The sequence below is a fragment of the Balaenoptera musculus genome, chromosome 7, assembly GCF_009873245.2.
Source record: "Balaenoptera musculus isolate JJ_BM4_2016_0621 chromosome 7, mBalMus1.pri.v3, whole genome shotgun sequence".
Lineage (NCBI taxonomy): Eukaryota > Metazoa > Chordata > Mammalia > Artiodactyla > Balaenopteridae > Balaenoptera > Balaenoptera musculus.
Window position 1 is genome coordinate 34,960,231 of NC_045791.1, and position 13,901 is coordinate 34,974,131.

Consider the following 13,901-nt stretch of genomic DNA (forward strand, 5'->3'; position numbering starts at 1 on the left):
TCATCCTTAGTAACATTTTCTAAGGGGTCTGTCTCCCCTGTGATGTAATCTTTATGTTACCAGTCCCTGTCGGCAACCTGAATAACACATAGTGCATGTCTATGCACTATTTCTCCAACATATGTTGATACTGTTATCATTCATAACATAAACATTTGTTTCAACATGTTGCTAAATTCAAAGCCCCTAATATCTTTGGGTATTTTCTCAAGCAATGGTTACTACAACTATAACTACCATCCTTGGGGGGTAGGGGTGGAATCCATGAAAAATTTTGACATTGTAGAAGAATGTGCAGGAAAAAAGTCAGTCTTGGTCAACTTACTATACTCTGTAATTCTGTGGCCTCTTTTAGATGAAGCTGCTCCAGATTGTCGGGTATTGTGTGGTAGTGGCCTTTACTCTTCTCATAGTTCTTCTTGTACTGGTACTGAGAGGAAGGTGGCAAAAAAGGCACATTGATGGCAAAGCTGCTCAGCATTCTTATTTTTCCTCTTTACATTAGATATTTACACAGCAACAGCACCAAGACCAACTTAAAATTAGCAAACACTACACAGGGGGGTTAAGAAAATGTTTTAAAAGGATGAAGATCCACATTCAGTACTGTCAGTTAATACAAGGATGTAAACACTTAGGTTATATGGTTTATTCAAAGTAGGTTTTAAGATGCAAGTTAAAAGTGAAAGAAACTATTCCAAATGGTAAGTCTATGTTTTTAGAAGGGGGAAAGGGAGTGGTTAATTGAAAAAAAGTTTAAATAGTCCCAAAATAGCATTTTTATATTCTGAGAGGTGTCATAGTCAGTGGAGAACTGGTAGGTTAATGTTGTAATTTGGAAGAACGCACTCAGAGAACAGGAGAGCTTTCTAATAAATATAGTGCCTCAGTAGCAGAGAAGGAGATGCAAGTGACCTCAGAGAAGGAATTTAGTTGCAAATGGGTGAAACAAGCTGTTTCTGGAGCAAATGATTGAGCTTACAGAACTGGCGAGCTGGCTTGTATTCAAGACATGATTCATTATCAAAGATTCCTTCATGTCAGTCACAGGTTTGTGAAGTTTCTTCAAGTCAGCCTTATACTTAACCTGTACAACAGTAAGGGAAAAAAGGAAATCACATAAATAGGAAATGGAAAATGGTATTAATGGAAACCATAATAAGATGTCCCATCCTGAAACAAACGCTGGGGATGGCGGTGAAAAACCATACCTCATTCACAATAGCCAGACAGTGGAAACAATTCAAGTGTCCATCGACAGACGAAGGGATAAACATAATGCGATGTAAACATACAATGGACTATTATTCAACCATAAGAAGGAATGAAGTTCTGACACATGCTACAGAATGGATGAACCTTGAAAACATTATGCTAAATGAAGTAATAAGCCAGACAAAAAAAAGGACAAATACTGTATGACTCCACTTACATGAAATCTCTAATAGGCAGATTCATAGGGACAGAAAGTAGATTAGAGGTTACCAGGGATTGGTGGGAGGGGGAAATGGAGAGTTATTGCTTAATAGTTATAGAGTTTGTGTTTGGGGTGATGAAAAAGTTTTGAAAATAATAGTGGTAGTTGGACAACATTGCAAATGTAATTAATGCCACTGAATTACATATTTAAAAATAGTTAAAATGGCAAATTTGACATTATATATTTTACCACAGTTAAACAAACACATACCTCACTTGTGAGATTATTAGCATCTTTCATGATTTTGAAGAGCTGGCTGTCTCTTGGATTGTATTTTGGTCTCTTGCCCTTCTCTTTGTTGAAATTTTCTCGGTATTTAATCTAACAGCAAATGCAAAAATCCAAATTATTCCTGAGCATCAATTAATTTGAAGACTGAGGAATGGAGGAAATGTAAATGCAAAAGGGTATGTGCTACACATAAAGGGGTCATATAATTTATTATCCAAATTAGGACACTTTTAAGAGTAAAAGTGACCACTATTAATAATTATGTTGGGACAACAGGCAATTGAGAATAAGATCAAGTGATATAGTATTTGTTTTGCTCATTTTTATATTATCCAGAGGTATGAAAGATATTCACCTTTTTTTGATGCAGAATAAAAATGCATGGGAAAAGGCTTCAGGCTAAATTCAGAGAAGTGATCTAATATATTTGATTCAGAGCATTTTGGTCCTCCTAACTAGCAAAACCAAAAACACTTTAGGTCTATTGCCAGGAGTTCCAAGAGGCTTTATAAATGATCAAGAAGGGTGAGAAGTAAGGAATCTAAATCGAAATCAGGAGATTTATTGTTATGTACTTTGGCTACATCATTTTAATTTTTTTTTAATTGGCAAAAGAATTGGCATAACTTCTGAGTAAAAGCAGCACAGAATTTGGGGGTTAATGGCTTCGGTATAATTTCAGGCTAGAAGAAGGAAAGAAGTGAGATAACTTTAGCATAATGAGAAAAATAAGATTAAATATACTTGCAGGATACATAAAAGTAAGAATACACAAAGGACAAAATAACTTCAATTTAAAAAATAAGCGCAATGCCTGGCACTAATATTTGCTCAATAAATGTGATCTGATTGAAGAAAGAAAGAGACAGTCATAATGCCTAGGTAAAATAGCTAAAGATGACGATTTACTTATAGGGATATTCAACAGAATAAACTGAAAGTGACAGAAACATTTCCTTATTGAAAAACAGACTGATGCCTTTGTCACTAGGATTAATCCAGAAGTAGAACTCTACTAGTTACTCACTCTAGGAATAAAGAAAAATGAGCAATTTCTAGAAGTTAGCCAGCTAAAAGGGCAATATTTGATGCTCCGGGACACCTAGAGTTTCTGTTATTGGTAAGATGAAAGACTCGCTCATTCAAAGTTAGCACACCAGGATCTGGTCACCAGGTATTTCACACTGTAGGCATTTAAAATCAGTACCCCTCATGCTTCATCACTTTACTTCCCCACAACTTTACACATCCAGCAGAACAGGAACAAAAGGAGACCACTCAAATGCTAAGAACAATGAAATCTGCCACATCGGAGAAAAAGCATTCACGGTGCTGAGACTCATTTATTTTGAATAAATCTCCAGTGGAAATGTGTAGACAAAATAAGCATGCAGAAGAGTATAGCATGATGCAGGCACACTGAGTCAGACACACAATGGAGGAAGCAGAAAACGTAATAGAAAAGCACAATGTGAATAAATGCTACAATGGCTCTTCTCTGAAAGGAAGTTCACTCCCCAAATAAAGAAATGCAAAGCCTGGGCTTCCCTGGTGGCGCAGTGGTTGAGAATCTGCCTGCCAATGCAGGGGACACGGGTTCGAGCCCTGGTCCGGGAAGATCCCACATGCCGCGGAGCGACTGGGCCCGTGAGCCACAACTACTGAGCCTGCGCGTCTGGAGCCTGTGCTCCGCAACACGAGAGGCCGCGATAGTGAGAGGCCCGCGCACTGCGACGAAGAGTGGCCCCCACTTGCCGCAACTAGAGAAAGCCCTCGCACAGAAACGAAGACCCAACACAGCCATAAATAAATAAATAAATAAATAAAATTAAAAAAAAAAAAAAAAAAAAAGAAATGCAAAGCCTGCTAAGGAAAGTCAGAGGTGGTGAGTTGTCTGAACCAAGAGAAAACTTTTCCTAAGGATACAGAAACCCATAAGACTAGGGCCGATCCCAAGAGCAGTGAAACACAGAAAAAGCAAAGTAAACTAGATGTGCAGAGTCAGACGGGGGAAGGAAAGATGCAAAGGCCCATTTCTGATGAGAATAAAATCCATTTCTTTTAGAAGAATGCTAAAAACCCTCTATCTTTTAGAAAATAACTCATTTCTGAGAAAATATTTGAAGAGCAGCTTTCTACTGGTCTCATTGCAGTTCTTTTCTGTTAATTTTAAGTAGATTTAAATTTCTAACTTTTTAATTAAAAAAAAAGAAGTTGTGCCTCCTCTTTCCACAAGAAGGCCCCAAGCAAGTTTAGGTGAGCACAAATGCTGCTGGGAATCTGAGCCAACAGGTTCGACCTTCCTTTTTGACTGGATCTTAAGAACTACTATATTTTGCACGATAAGGACACACATCAGATTCAGGACTCCAAGAATTCTCAGAAAGGTGCGGGATTAGGCAGGAAGTACAGTAAAACCACATTCACGTGGCACATGGAATGGAAAAGGCTTCTTTTTCTTGTTGACCAGGGAAGTGAGAGGCAGCCACGCAATGCCGTGTGTCAGCAAACGGCAATCCCAGTGTCCATTACCCCAAAGGGCTCAGAGAGTGTGAGAAAATGGTTTCCGATCAATTATTCTTTCAAAGTTCAATTACATTTAAAGATCTAACATCCAGTTGTTCTGCTCCTTTTCAGGGACTTGAACTGTATATTGCCGCTTCTAAAGACTGAAGAGCAGGTCCAAGAATTAGAACATTTCTTGCCACTGAGACTGTAAAACAGGGTGAAAGCTATGAGTGAACACATTTTGAGCAGTGTATACTGTTGATTCAGAGTATGTCTGAACTGAGAGACTGTATTAAATACCAGTCTTAAATGTATTAAACACCAGCAATGGTAACCAGCAGAGGCTTTCTTTGTGTGGTTGCAGATGAGATTCTCAGTCTGTTTTCACCTTTTGATTGGTGTCAGCAGCCTAAAGAAGTTAGGAGGCCATCTCCAAATCTACTCTACCTTCCTATTCCAAAGGCATGTTCCAGAGGGAAAGTTTCATGCAGGAAAAGACAGGTGTGTGCAAAAGTATATCCTTTGACAAATTTCCACAGCATTCTACACGTTCCAACACAAAACCAACAGAAAAGGGTGCGACTTGGTCAGTCCCCTGACCAAGGCTAAGAAGACAGGCGAGAGAAAGAGGAAGACAGATATATGGAATCACTGGTGCCAGTCTTACATCACTGATGAGCACATTAGTTTTCTTAAGCTGCCTCATCATAGGGGTGTCATAAGATGCGGCGCCGTGCCCGTACCCTCTCCTTTGGCCTTTGACGTATTCCGCCTAGAGTACCAGCAAGACAGCAAAGTCAGAACGGGGAGGGCCCACACAGAGGGGAAGTCTCCTTGGACCAGGGGCCACACCATGAAGCTGTCAATCCTGAGGCAAGCCTTTCCCAGGAAGTAAACCCAGGAAAGGGAGCTCATAAAACGATCTGGTTGGGACTCATTCTCCACATCATAGGATTCACTTGGGGTTAGAAATACAGGCCTCTCTATTTGTAAAACCAGCAAAGTCTTCAAAATTTCAACTTGTTTTTAACTTGCTAATGGTATGACCTTGGAGATTTAAAAACATATTAAAAATTTTTACATTGAAAAGTTCATGTTACATTTCATTATTCTTAGAGATTCCACTGTATCTTCCTGGTGATTTCATATCTTGGTTTTGAGTACTTATACAATTCCATTAACTTGTAATAAAAATACCGCACAGGAGTTTTAAATTCAAAAACTTTTTAAAAATAGTATCTGCTTGTCATCAGTCATCTGAACTTTTTGTCTCCTCATAATTCCCTCCTGTTTTGTCACTTGATGTTACTACTTGTATCTTCCAAAAGATTGGGATCCCACGTTTGGCACTGCTGAAAGTCATACATACAACCACCAAAGGTATCCTAAACGTATTTCTTCAAACAAATACTTGAGAAAACAGACAATGAAAAGAAGGTAGGATCTCTGAATTGGAGAAGAAATAAGATATTTCTGAGCTCGTCTTTTGGGACTAAAACTTGGTCTCTGAAAGATCTGGTGGTTGATCATGGGGTCTCTGATCTAAAGTCTGAAAACTTGTCATAACTCAGGAGTATTCTAGATAATTGGTCTCACAAGGGAAATTAGGTAATGGGGCAATCAAGTTTGGACACATTTCTAAGTCCATCTACTCAATAATATGAAATCTGCTAGAATTAGGCATTCCCCCTCAGCTCCCTGCGCATACCTCGATCAAACACTTACAACCCCAAACTGTAATTATTTAGCCATAGACATATAGTCTGAGGACATCTACTGCCTCTAGTTTCTAGCCCAGGCATTCAATATATGTTTGCTGAATGAAAAAATAAAAGTGACTGCATCTGATATAACTTTTCAAAGCTTTTCGTGATATAATTTTCAAAGCTCTGGAGTGCTGCAGTATCTCTCTGGTTGCTAATACTGCACTTTCATTCTGGGAATCACTTCTTCCTGCAAGGTCTTTAAACATCTCCTCACATCAGAGCTGCTGCTTGCCCATCTGTTTTACCTGGCTGCTCAGCTTGGCTGCCTTCTTGGCCGTCTCAATGTCTGGGCGACCAAGCATGCTTAGCCCGTGGCTGCCTTCCTTGCGGTGCTTGGCTCTGTACTCCACCTGCATCAAAGAAAAGCAGAATGGGCAACACATTCTAGGTGGCCAGTGACCACGAACTACTTGTTTGCAGTGACCACTGGGGACTGGGTACCTTCTAAACACACCCTTACCTCGCTGGCCTGTTTGGCTGCCTGCGTGGCCTTCTTGATGTCTGGCCGATCGGCCACTGTTGTGTAATGCAGGTTTTCTTTAGCATCTTTTTTGTAAGCGACCTTTATTTGGAGAAAGAAAACATTTGCTCACTTGAGAGATACGCTATCTTTCTGAAAGGAACCTTTTATTAAAACCAAATCAACCCCACTATCGTATTGTTTAGACCACCAGATATAGAAATTAGGGTGACCACTCACTGGACCCAGCCCAGCATATACCAATGTAGGGATCCACCAGCTCAAGTGGCCCCCTGAGAGTGAGAGGAGAAACTTACATTACTCTGCTTCTTGGCCACCTCCATAGCGTGTTTCACCTCTGGGGGCTCCAGCATGATGGAGTAGTTGGATTTTCCTTTCTCCTTGACAAACTTCTCCTTGTAATTTGTCTAAAAAGAGCCAGAATTACTTATGTGAGCAGAGGAAGCTGGGAACAGAATTGTTTTACTTGAAGAACTATGAGAAGATCTCGAGGAAAATCCGTGGCTCTCCATTTTGGTGCCATTTTGGAACTGGGGTCTCTGATACATATTCTAGTTCTTCCCTGTCATTTCTGTCCTGGAACCTGACATTGAACCACACACCAATCTTTGGAGAACTGATGACAAGCAAATTAAACTCTTTCATTTACCATTTCTACCTTTTTAAAATAAATGGAACCACACAGGGCTCATAAAATACAATACCATGATTATTAAAGCATTATCCGTAAGGATGTAGTGCGCAGAGATTACTGAGACACGAAGAGGTGACTTTACTTCTCTAAAATTGTTCAGCAGTTTAAGGAGCAGGGAGATGATGGGAGAGGCTGATCTTTACCATCAGTGCTCCCTCCCTTTATTACCACTAGGTTAGTGACATCTTATATTGCTAGACAATACATCCTATGGCCAAACCCACATCTGCCACAGTTGCCGTAATTGGAAAGCCAATAAATATTGAGTTGTCTTTTAAACCAGCGTTCAAAATTCACATATAGGTACTGATGGTAAGAGTGAAGTAACGTAAAGGAAAGTGTAAGCAAAAATGCGGCTTACAGTCTTTTGCTGGATTCTAAGGTAAAGTGCCATTGCTGCTGCCAAGAGTCCTGGGGCTGGTCACTTACATCACTGACGTTCCTGGTCACTTCCTTGACATGAATGGTGTCCCGCGTCTCCGGCAGTGTTGTGTATGAGCCCTGAGCCAAGTGCTTCTTCACGTGCCGCTTGTACTTGTTCTGAGGCAAAGCACAGAAAGCTTGTTTAAATGCCTGCCTGGGGCATCAGCCCAAGACGGAAGGCGAGCCTATGGGTTGCTGGAGGGTTACCTCGGACACCAGATTGCTGACTGCCTTTGCCAGGAGGATCTGAGGCGTATCGGGCACGGCATGGCAGGTTCCTCTTTCCTTGACATGTTTCTGTTTGTATTTCAGCTGCAGGGGTGAAAAAGAGCATTTCTTCAGCTCCTCTGAGTCTCCTGCATATTTTATTAAGCTCCCAAGTTACTAAATAGAGCTGGGAGAATAGCATCATTGACGGAGTAGAATCATTAAACTCAGTAAAAGATCTGATGTTTGGAAATCTTGGGAAATATCAAAAATGGATTTTCTTTATCTCATGCAAGTTGAGGCTTTAATAACAATCAGAATGAATCTTACGATGAATCTTTATACATAGAGCCTTAGTTCACAGCACTTTCAAATATGTCATTGGACCCTCCCGCAAACCCTGGGAGGCATTATTATTCCTCCTTTCCAGATGAGGAAACACAGGAAGCATAGGAAGCGTATGACCCCACAGAAATGAATACGTTTCCTTATAGAGTCCAACCAGGCCTTCAGAGTCCCCACTGCGGCGTGTGGATTATCTTGAGGTGCAGTATAGATCAGGAGCGGCCACCTGGCTGTAACAGCTTCCCACTGCTGCCGCTCTGCTCTGCCAAGTCACTGGTGTTGACCGTGGGCAGCAGCCTCCTCTATCCCGCGCGCCCCTGGGCACTGGGCTGCAGAAGACAGCCCTGAGTGAGGTTAGGCCTCTTGGAAGGGACTGAATACTTACATCACTTTCTATTATAGAATTCTTCAGGGCCAGCACCATGTCTTTATCATCAGTGACAGAAAGCTTGCAACCCTTGAGGAACTCCCGGTCCAGCTTGTATTCAAACTGTAACAGAAGAAAGACAGAGGAAGATGGGAAAGGGTGACAGGCACAGGAGGAAGCTGGTATTTGGTTGAATTTGCAGGGAGTCCCCTTCTTAAGGGCACTATGGGGATTTGCTAGCAGGATGGGGGCAGGGGCTTCCTGGCTGCCCCCACGCCAAGCTGGGCTCCTCCCTTCCAGCCCCGAGGCCAGGACAAAGCCCTCCTGGTCCTCCCCCGCCTCCCTCAGGACTCTGAGCCATTAGTGTTTGGGCCCAGCCACGGGAGACCAGGCTCTGTGGCCAGGTCTGCTTCCTGAGCTTGCCTTCCACACCTTACAACCCTCCTGTCCTTGGATCTCAAATGAGCTAGGGTTAACACCTGTGACAGTGGTTATTATGAATACAGATTAATTTTTCTGTCTCAGGTATGTCATGCAGTTCTGACTGCCTCTCTTATCTCACATCGCTTTGCTGTAGGGATGACTTGGCGGCCTGGATGAAGTCCGGTCGGTCAGGGATCCATCTCCAGTGGGCTTTGCTGGCTTCATACTGCTTCTTGTAATCCAGCTGTTTTTAACAAGACAAAAACAAGTCACTTCATTCAGTGGCCTGAATTCACAACCACACACGTGGCACAGAGGGACTCATCTTGCATTTTAACATATAACAAGTCATGGTTCTTTATGCAAGAGAGAGCCCCAATTAAAATTTCTGTACAATGGATGCAACTAGTTGGCCACTCAAGTTGTCCTCTTGTGGGACCCTTTGCCCTCAAAATAGGGGCTAAAATTTTTAAAGGCTCCTGGCGAAACGATTCTTCAAACTCACTCTGCCAGTGCAGTCTAATCATTTTCAGAGTCAAGTACTTTTAATTTCTAACTAAATTCAGACTTTTTAAAAAAGTATTAAACACTTGCAGTATTTATTTCATGCCAGGCACTTTTCAAAGTGTTATATATATATATATATATATATATATATATATATATATATATATATATATATATAAACTCATTTACTCTTTATCACAACTATATGAAATCAGCAGCTGAGGAACTGCCTAGAAGGGCTAAGTAAGCTGCCCAGGTGAGACAGCTAGTGAACAGTGGAGCTGGGTTTCAAATCTGGGCAGCCAGGCATCAGAGGTGCTTGTGGACTTGCTAGACTTGCATCTGAGCTGGAGAACTGGCTGCCTTGGGCTGAATCTGAGGCACAGAAGTGAGTGTCCTTGGGAAGAACCCTCATCATCAGGCACATTTCTTTCCTCACTTTTTCTTTCTCCTTTTTTTGGTCAAGGTATAATCGATATACAATAAGATAAACATGTTTTATAAGTTAAAAATGGATCCAACTTTTCCCCATTCTACTGTGAAAATTTTCAAATGCATGAGGAGTTGCATGAATCTTACAGAGAATACCCATACACCCAGCACCTAGATTCTACAACGTACATTTTACTGCATTTGCTTTGTCCCACATCAATCCTGCTACCTGTTCCTCTGTCCATCCTCAGGACACCTGTACGCTACCTGCCAGTCCCTAAAGGCATTTCAGTTTGCTGGCCCTAATAAATGTAAGTTCTCTGTAGCACTAGTAGGCACTAGTTGGGTTTTATAATATTTCATTATATAACCATTTATATATTTTTAAGAAGTCGATACTCATTTAAATGCACAAAAGTGTTCCTGTGGTTGAGGCTTGAAGATGCCCCATCACAAAGAAATGAGTCAGCACAGGGAGATGTGAACAGGAGGAAGGTCTAGGCCAAGTCCTGACAGCACCAAGCAGCTCAAGTGTTCTCTTTTTTTTTTCAGGAGAAGTAGGCTCTAGAGTTTGTGGCAGGAGAAGAACATGGAGACCGGAGACACTGTCGAAAATGTAACCTTCATTTCAGAATTAAATCCCCCATTTTTCAGCATCCTAACATGGAGGCTGAGCGGGTATAACATCCATGGGCCGTCCTTGCTCTTCCCCACTCTCCTTTGTGAGAACCATGGGCAGCACTTAGAGGTCAGTGTTATCACTCATGCTCTGAGGGGCCAACCCCTGATCTGGACTCACTAGAGCTCAATCACCTGAAAAGATGTCAAAAGAGGCCATGTTCCCTACAGAAGCTGATGAAGCCCTATTAGACTTGGGGACGTTTCTGGAACTTACATTGGTGTTGACTTTGTAGGCATCCTTGGCTGCTTTGATATGAACAGCATCAGGCTCAATAGTACAGTTGGACTTAGTTCTCTGGTAAACTTCTTTGTATTTCAGCTGTGGGAGGAAACACAGGTCAATTTTTTTTTTTTATAGCAGCCCACAAGTATCTTAAAAAACAAGAAATTAAAACCATAATATAGTACATGATACTCCTTAAGACTGAATCAGTCTGTCGTGAAGAAAGGATGCAGACATGCAGCTATGTGACACGCACCATCCTGTCTCAGATCTTAAAACCAACTCCCCAGGACACATTGTGTATGTTCACCAGTGTCACCATAGAATTTATGTCCTCTGAGCTTGTGCTGAAAGGGGCAGCTGGACAGCTATCCAAGTGTGTTCTCCTGTCCCCAAATCAGAAACTCCTGAGTTCAGAACATCTTGAAAACTGTTGATGGAAGAGAAGCCTTCCCCCATTGGCTCACCCAGATGGGATCAGGCTTGCCTTCCTTCCATGCCCCTACAGTTGTAGCTGCTATCATGTCGTGTTATAATTATTTATCTGTCTATTCTTTCCGTTGAGCTGAATCCCTTGCGGGCAAAGATTGTGTATCATTCATCACCTCATTCCTAGCATCAGGCACTTAGGAACCCAATAAATATTTGATGAATGAATGAACTGATGGATGAATGCTGTCGTCACTACTGTCATTGCTAGAGCCAGCGCTGGTAAGTTTGGGCATGTGTGGGTTTGAATGGGAGGGGGAGAAAAGGGAAGGCTTAGCCTCTTTGAGCCCAACTGCTCATTTTTTCATGTCTAGCCTGGAATTTCTAGCTTCACCCACTTTTGCTCCTTTTACATTTCAGGGCCCTGGGACTCCATCTGGGACTTCTCACTAGTTATTGCGGAAGGATCTTAGGTCTTACTGTGACTGAGTAAAACTGTTCTACGGAAGCCATAGTAGCGCTTACTAAACTTGCCTGATCATAAGAATCACAATTTTCTGTGCTTCACCATAGATGTAGTAAATCAGTAGCTTTAGGGGACTGACTTGGAAATTCATATTTTTCATCAACATCTCAGGTTATTGTTACAATCAGAAATTTAGGGAAATGGATGCAGAATTGCTTCATTTTTCTACCCTGAGAGGGAAAGGGCTGCTCCACATAAGGGATCTACCGTATAGATGTTTATGAATACCCGATGTTCATGTTCGAAGTGTCAAAATTTATTTTAACATAAAAAAATATAAAAAACATTTTTTAAATGATTTATACATTTCTGCCTTCATAAACAGTGCACTGACGTATTTAGCATTTTTCTTGGCAACTTAGAGTCAATAGTGTGAACCCCTTTGTTTAGCTACCAAAGAATTCCTGAGCACCAGCCTCAGTCAAGGCTTTCGGGTAGGGATTCCATAGTTGCCTTCATTATTCTTTATGGTGCCCATATAGCCATTAAAATATTTAATCTATTTTTTAACCAATATTATGATAGTTTTCCACCATAGAATCTAGCTATATATATGAAAATATACGAATGTAATTTCTCCTCAAATTCAGAGTATTAGAATTTAATGGCTACCTTTTCCTCTTAGCCAAGACGAAACTTATAGAGTATTAATAGAGTTTATGGCACACTGCATTTTTCAGACTGGTCTGGAAGCTTCTACTCCAGCCTCTTAGAACCCATCCACTCTGCCGTGAGATGGCCAAACCACGCGGAAAGGCCACGCACAGGGGCTCTTGTCTATACAATGGCTGAGCTCCCAGCCTGGCCGTGATCGGGAGCCAGCTCTGGGACTGAGCCTTCCCGCCTGAGCTGCAGCGCGTGGGGTAGAGCATCCACTCAACTGTGCCCACTCAGCTCACAGCTCACAGAACTGTGAGCCAAAAAAGCATGACTGCTGTCTCCAACCACTACATTTAGAGTGATTGTTACACAGGAATAGATAAGTGGACCTGGGTTTGTTATATCACATTACAAAGAGGCCAAAGTGAGCGGGGCTGTAAAGCCATCCTGGTAACTTACATCACTGACTTCATCTTTGACCTTTTGGACATGCAGCAACATGGGCGTGTCGTGGATTGTGGTGTAGCCTCTGGGTCTGGCCTTGTTGTATTCCAGCTTATACAGTATCTGAAGGAGATGAAAAGGCAGAAAGAGACAACTTTATGTATCTCAATTGACATTGTAACATAATGTAAACATATAAAGGCAACATTGTTGTTGCTTTCATTGAGTGTATATAAAGGAAAGAGAATTCCATAAACTCAACAGATGCTTTCATGCTTTCTGCTAAGGCTCCAGTGCCTCTACAATGGGGTGTCTGCCAATTTGGTTGGAACAATTCTTTACTGTAAAAGAAGAGTCCTGAGCATAGTAGGACACTTATTGTCCCTGCCTCCTTCCCTCTAAATGGCAGTAGAATCTTCCAAACAGGGACTTCCCTGGTGGGGCAGTGGTTAAGAATCTGCCTGCAAATGCAGGGGACACAGGTTCGATCCCTGGTCCAGGAAAATCCCACAAGCCCGCGTGCCACAACTACTGAGCCCATGTGCTGCAACTACTGAAGCCCGCGCGCCTAGAGCCCGTGGTCCACAACAAGAGAAGCCACCGCAGTGAGAAGCCCGTGCACCGCAACGAAGACCTAATCCAGCCAAAAAAAAAAAACTTTTCCAAACATTGTGACCATCTAAAATGCCCCTTCCACATTTGCAAGTGCCCCCCCAAGGCCAAAAATCCATTCAGTGTTTCTTGTACTTACATCACTAATTTGTTTGTTGACTTTTGTAGTACGTAGGTGTTCTGGAGTATCCACAACTGAGGTAAACTTGTCCTTTGTTTCTTCATAATTTTTCCTGTACTTGATCTAAATTGTAGAGGAGAAGAACAAGTTAACTTGAAGTAGAAGAGAGGGCTTTCAGGGACTCTAGTTTTCCTCTTGAGAGAGTCCCACGGCAGAGTAGGATTGTTATATAAGCCATTGATGTGCGGGATGATGCCATGCTTTCTTAACTGGAAATGTTTATATAAATCTGTATTTGATAGCAACAGTGTAATAGAGTGAGCTAATAATAATAATAATAATAATAAATATTTTCCATATATTTTATCCATGTGGAAACTGAGGCCCAGAGAGGTTAAGAG

The 13,901-nt window shown here is 41.7% G+C and overlaps 1 protein-coding gene across 1 annotated transcript in view; it reads right to left on the minus strand.

Moving 5' to 3' along the window:
* The window catches only part of NEB (nebulin), a 215,649-nt gene that overhangs the window by 26,674 nt on the left and 175,074 nt on the right, over positions 1-13,901 (minus strand). The window contains 13 exon segments of the mRNA XM_036858909.1: positions 326-430; positions 983-1,087; positions 1,691-1,801; positions 6,231-6,335; positions 6,446-6,547; positions 6,763-6,873; positions 7,590-7,700; positions 7,791-7,895; positions 8,521-8,625; positions 9,065-9,169; positions 10,760-10,864; positions 12,783-12,890; positions 13,519-13,623. Of these exon segments, the coding sequence (XP_036714804.1) occupies positions 326-430; positions 983-1,087; positions 1,691-1,801; positions 6,231-6,335; positions 6,446-6,547; positions 6,763-6,873; positions 7,590-7,700; positions 7,791-7,895; positions 8,521-8,625; positions 9,065-9,169; positions 10,760-10,864; positions 12,783-12,890; positions 13,519-13,623 (1,383 nt within the window).